Below are 6556 nucleotides of genomic sequence, written 5' to 3'. Positions count from 1 at the left end.
TGAGTGGCGTGGCGAAAGCCAGTTGAGCGGAGCAAACGTGATTTAATATTTTTGTATAAGTAACTAAATTTAAAAAAAGTCAAAAGATGTAGTAATGGTTGTTTTATTGATTAAAATTATGATAATTTACTTTGACTGCATCTTGTGATTCAGATACCTCTTCCAAAAGTGGATTATGATAGTTTTGGCAATTAATTAACACAAGTTACACTCTCAGTGGTTGTAGTCTTCAGAGAAAGGATGAAGCCAAGGACCTTGGAATTTTGATGCACTCTTCTTTAAGTTTTACCAACCACATCAACAACATCTCATCCAGAGCAAGCAGGAACTTAGGTCTAATATATATAGATCCTCACACTACCTTACAAACCCATCCACGCTAAAGCTGCTTTACTGTGCTTATGTGCGACCCATACTTGAATACGCATCTATTGTATGGTCCCCACACCAGGTAACGGCAGTGTCCACATTGCAGTCAGTACAGAACAGACTATTACGCCTGGTCGGCTTGAGACTTGGGTTCACTTATAGATCTGTACCAATGGATGAGGTATCTTGTCTGCTGAAGTTGGATACACTGGAAACCCGAAGAAAACTCCAGGATATCATCTTTCTCTTCAAACTTGTCAACGGAATAATAGACTGTCCTGAGATACTGGAGGGAATCCATTTTCGCGTTCCTAGTGGCACAAGGTCAACTGAACTCTTTGGTAGAGCCCACCAGTCCACCAATTACGAGAAGAACAGTACCTTGCCCAGAATACAGCGCCACGGCAACACCGTCTCCTCCAGTGTTGACTTCTTCAACAGCAACCTGGCCAGTTTTAGAAGAGCGGTAAAGCGACGCCTCATCCAATAACGACAGCCCAGATGATACGTGTTGGTAAAGTGAGATTGTGCGGTTGTGCTTGGCGATGCCTTTAAAGGATCGCATTCGGAATTTGTGGGTGAATGGTGTGCTTGTGTTAGGTGGCGCCTTTAAAGGGCCACACGCCTGAACAGGCAAATAGTGCGTGAGTGTTTAGCTTATTTATTAATTAATTAATTAATTTTTTTTTTGTTGTATCTTCAATATCCTTGTTGGTAATAATTATTATTTACACTTGTTTTTTTCCTAGTTTCTTTTCAAAATCACATTCATTAAACTGCATGTTCCTTGTATTATTAAACAAAGTTTTTCATAATTGCTCTAGTCATAATCTGTTATACTTATTTAAGCTAATATTTATTCTCCCAAACATGCCTGTTTTCCTTGTTATTTATGGTTATTATGTAATACGATCGTCTTTGTTATGTTTTTGCTATAATTTATTGTTGTTAATTACTACATTATTGTTGTTAATTACTATATTATTGTTATTTGTTTTGTATGTCTAAGTGTTAAAAGTTCACAGTTGTTATTTAATATTAGTCATCTTGAACTGTACAATGTATCTTTAGTACCACATCAAACAAAATGGAATGTCCGTTGAAAAAAAAAAAAAAAAAATTAACTCCTATCTTGAAGGTCGTAAGCAAGTCGTCTCGCTCGGTGGTACAACATCTGGCATCTGGTGTAAAGCTGTTAAGACACGGAGTCCCCCAAGGCTCGGTTCTTGGCCCCCTCCTCTTTACTATCGTCATAAATGATTTATCCTTCAGAAATTCACTTATTTCTACAGTATATATTTTTTGTTTTGTTATCTAGTTAGTAATGTTTTGCTGTATCATATTTAAGTAAAGAAAAAAATACAATGTACTCATCTGTAAATAATTAATGGGAAATAAAATATTATTTCATTTCATTTCATCAAACCTTACAATTAATTTGCAGACGACACCACTCTGATCACGAGAGGCAGGGACCTAAACCAACTACGCACTGATGCAGAATGCCATCTTGCTAGTGCAAAGGAGTGGTTCAACCAGAATTTGCTTAAAATAAATTACGAGAAGACTCAAGCACTGCTGTGTACAATTAAACCAAACCATCTGGGTGAGGAAGCTGTTAAACTCCTTTGTCTTCTGGATCGACTCCAGGTTAGGCCAGGTTAGGTTGGAAACACCACATTAGCCAGGTATGTGTCAAGCTTGCCAGAGTGGTATATCTCCTTAGGAAACTTGAGTTGGTCTGGTTGGTCATCACTAAACCACCTAGTCACAGTGTACCATACTCTCTTTCAAAGCCATGTAAGCTATGGCATCGCACTCTGGGGCCATGCAGCTGCAGCACATGACACCTTGCTTCTTCAGAAGATGGCTTTGAGGGTGATTACGTCCGCCGGGCATCGTGACCACTGTAGTCCTATCTTTAAAGACCTAAAGGTTCTGACCATCTAAAGCCATTACGTATTAAATAGCATGGTACTACTTAAAGAAAATTCAGCAAAACTTGCTCGACGTGAGGACCAGGATCCCTATCAAACATGACATGGCCATCTCCTTGACCTACCTAGATGCCGACTAGCCTGGGGCCTGGATTCAAAAGGGCTACCCCTACTACACTAGCAAGCTCTATAACACGCTCCCATTAGGGCCTTCAAAGACACCCTGAGAGACTATCTGGTGGGCAGACCTCTCCTCTATACTCACTAAGTGCCACTAAGTGAGCTGGACGAAACACCACTTTTTGGCAACCCTTAGTTAGTTCTTATGTAAAGGTAGTATTTATTATTTGTGACGCAATATTCCGACTTTGTCGGTCACCGATGCAGTATTCAAGTAAGTATATATAATTAATGACGTCTTTCAACATAACTATTTTAGTTGTGAGGTTGGTTACTTGTCACGTTACAAACAGCTGTTCTTGACATTGCATCGTGCTGGGCTCTGGATAACACTTTTCGAACTAAATATCGACATCAAGTTGTCAAAGATGGCGTTACTATAGAACGGTTGTGTATGTGTTGTATTATGAGTTGTTTAAGTGTTGTATGTTTCAGTGTGGGATACGTGTTTATGTAATTTTCATATAATATTTTGTTGGATAGTATACCCAGTGTTTGTTTTTGGTGTGTTATGCTCAAGTTTACCGCGAATATAAACATTAAGTCCTCAGTGTGGCTCGGCGTGCTTTGGCTGTAGCCGACTGGGGAATGGTGTGTAAAAATCATGGGTGCTCAACCAACTAAAGAACGTGGTGTTTCTACTGGAGCTTTAACTGTTAGAACAGCCAGGAGTAAACCTCGACATCCTAAGGATGGCCGTCATCAGGGATCAAACATCTTTACAGAACACAGTGGTGAGTTTCATTGAATTTCATAGACCAAGTCCTAATGTAAGTAGCCTAGGCCTATTCTGTAGGCTACTCAGATTTCTTAGTTTGAAATTTTAATGCATAGGCCTTTTAAATGGTAGATGTTAAATACGTTATTGGCCTTGTTAGTTTCATCGGCTCTATGAAGCCAAAACTAAATAACTTGGAGTCAAGTTGTTGGCCTAGTGAGTGAGTAACTTACATAAGTTAAGCCTAAGTTACTCACTTCCCCAAAGGGAAATGTACAGCATGAAATCTGTGCATCCAAACAAAACGTTGCTCTTATAAGTAATTTGTTAAGCCAGACAAAGGTTGTTTTGGCGGCAGCCAAATCGCCCTATAACTTAATCCAACACCAAACCTTAAACTAGCCCAGTAAGTTAATTATCGTGTACACAAAATTGCTTGTCACAATTGACAAGTAGGATTAAGTCAGTCTTGATGCTGTCAGAGGAATTGGCTAGTGGGCCTAGCGGAAGTTGTGTTATCCTCGACGACAAGGACAAGCTTTATCATCAGACACTGGCTGGACGCTAGTACCACTCTAGCTTGTAAACTCTTGTAAATTAGCGTTTGGATGATAATTCTCTTGAGGAGTACCCATGGGAAATCTAGATGTAGGTAGACCTGCTATACTGGGTTTTTTATTATCCTCATAAAAAATTTATAAAAACACGGTAATATTGTAGTAACGGTAGGTAACTTGTTTATAGGCCTTATAACTTAGTAAATCAGCTGCATTAAATAGTAATCATGGTTTATCAGCTGATGCAAGTTGTCATCTTTGTTTTATCACACAGTAAGGAAGTATGGCCTAATTAACTTAATTGTTATCAGAGAGCAAGATAAGGACATTTTAAATTGTATTTTGTTAATGTAGTTTTGCAGGATTGAAGGGATTAAGTTAAATTATGCATTATAAGTTTACCTGTTTGCCAGTTTTTGGGCAACATATTAAAACACCGTTACCATAATGCTTACGGTAACCGGTACCTTAACGTTGAATGTAACACCCCAAAAACTGTACGACCTTTTTTCTAACACAATTGTTGGATATTGGCTTCTAATACTCTTGGCATACATTATATGTGAAATATGTATAAGTTATGTTTTGCAGCCTTAAAACAATTTCTAACAGCTAAAATTCACTTTGAATTGAATTTTTATTTGGCATGAATGAACTTGAACGTATGTTAAATAGGTGAAGTAGAATTTCTCATCCCAGTTTTATTTATCTAGTAAAGGCCAACAGGAAAGTTAAACCTACGGGTACCGTAATAATTTTTAAATTTTAGCGGTAAAATTTTTTTTATCTAGTTATATGTCGACAAATTTATTTGCATATGCTAGTATCATTTGTTCAAAAGTTTGATCAATGTGTTCAATGATCCTCTTCTTTAGTCTTTTATCCTCCTTCTTCTGTTACAGATTTAAAAAAAAATTAAATAAGACCTAAATTACAATAAACTAATAACTTACAATGTACGGTAAACATGTGTTGAGCAGATTGTGGAGGCATGAAAACATCTGTTGTATGAAACCAACAAAAAAGAGGGTGGCCTCTTCTACAACTAGGCTAGGCCTACCTCTTTTCTATTTCTTACAGAAGCTAAGAATTGTTGCACTGGAGTAAATTTATTCTTTTCACACATTTTCTTGGTTATGGAGTGTTTTGGGATTTAAAATGAGTCAGGCCTAACGTATAAGGCCTAGGCCTACTGTACTAACATAATAATATTTTTAAGGAATAAAGAATATTTTTTTCTGTATTGTAGCCTAGGCCTGTGATAGTAGCTAGAAAGAATACTAAGTAGGCCTACCTATAATATATAAACTATTTTCCAAATTGAATTGTATCAATGAACAAATTACAATTGGCTGAAAAAAACCTTTAGCTTAACTTCAAAATAGCGATGCTAGAGGTTAAGAATTGTCCCTAACTACCTTAACTTAATAAGCACTCTATCATCACAAATGCATTATTAAGAGTAGGCTACATCTTAACTTAATTAAAATAATAGGCTTTTTTGCCATCACATCAATTTAAATATTTAAAACTTGCATTTTTGATATTATCAGAGCTAGAACCCTCTGAGCTCTTAAATCTATATGTTTAGCTGAAATCTGCCCACGATCCCTTAAAAGATTATTTCAAACCCCTTTGACCATAACGTACCTATTGAAATTCACAGCCTGTTAGTTCTGTTGTTTTTAAATGTATGATCATACCCTCCGTTTTCTATAGGGATAACATATGAAAATTGGATAGCAATGTACAACAATAAAGTAATCTTTGTAGGAACATGTCCATTATTATCCCTTCCCAATATAAAGATTTGAAATATTTGGATCCTTCCAACTAACCCTCTCTGTTTTGACAAAATTTTTATCCATCCAAAGTATAGAACCTGGATGTTATAGTCCTTCATAGATATTAATCTACACTAAAGTGCTTTTTTGTCTATCAGAATGAGTATGTCTGCCATTACCCCCCTCCTGTCTGATCTCCCTCCTTTTCTCCCTACTTTACCCTCCAATTCAGTCTGCTCTCATCATTCCCTCTCCCTCTGCCTTCTTTGTTTTAGAAGGGGAAGAACTTAGATGTTAATTGCACCAGTGTCCTCGTCCTATTTTAAGAAGTACTTTTTATTTTCTCTCCTGTTAAATTTTTATTTCTTCATAATCGTTTTAACTTTTCACCCTCCTTTCAATTGTTCTTCCACTTTCAACAGGTTTTATGAATGATAGGACACAGACAATTGGTGAGGGGTAGGCATTTTCATCGATTGGCTGTTAACGATGATAAGTATTTTTTGTGTCTGCTGATCAGAGGTATGAAATACAGTGTGTTTCTTAATTAATACCAGGTTTTTAGGTTTTTTCATTGGCTTTAGGTTACCTACTTAGTTTTTTTTAAGCCCACAAGTGATCAATTTTGAGTAATCACTCTTCTCGGGATACCAATCAAGCCATTAAAAGGAGTTTTCCCACAGTCACCTGATAAAGTGTCCTTCCTTGCACTGATTATTATTACAGAAAGTTGCAAATTGCTGCATCTAATTAGGCTACCTACTTTTGCCGCAAACCTTTTACTTTTGCCGCACACTTTTTTTTTTTTTTTTTTTTTTGCTGCACACCAGTATTCCAACCAAACAACACAAAACAGTTTGCTTTTATTAGGGCATAGGCCCTATAATTTGTGTAGGCCCTACGCTTGAAAATAAGTTGGCAACACTTAAAAATATTACGACTACGATGAGCTGGTGCAGCGTTTCCCATTTTGTTAAATGTTTGGATTTAACCTAACCTAAAAACGTGTTG

The 6556-nt window shown here is 36.9% G+C and overlaps 1 protein-coding gene across 2 annotated transcripts in view; it reads left to right on the top strand.

The window, feature by feature from the left end:
* Positions 1 to 2862: 2862 nt before the first annotated feature.
* LOC128993820 (tyrosine-protein kinase Abl) overlaps positions 2863 to 6556 on the top strand; it is a 79338-nt gene continuing 75644 nt past the window's right edge. For both annotated transcript variants that reach the window (XM_054417863.1, XM_054417862.1), the window contains exon 1: positions 2863 to 3220. In XM_054417863.1, coding sequence (XP_054273838.1) covers positions 3091 to 3220 — 130 coding nt within the window. In that variant the 5' untranslated portion in view covers positions 2863 to 3090. The remainder of the gene's footprint in view (positions 3221 to 6556) is intronic.

This window comes from Macrosteles quadrilineatus, unplaced genomic scaffold (genome assembly GCF_028750875.1).
Source record: "Macrosteles quadrilineatus isolate MER2022 unplaced genomic scaffold, UCM_ALF_1.0 Scaffold_5__1_contigs__length_97177068, whole genome shotgun sequence".
NCBI lineage: Eukaryota > Metazoa > Arthropoda > Insecta > Hemiptera > Cicadellidae > Macrosteles > Macrosteles quadrilineatus.
Note: the sequence above shows the minus strand (reverse complement) of the source record. Positions and strands in the feature narration are given on the sequence as shown.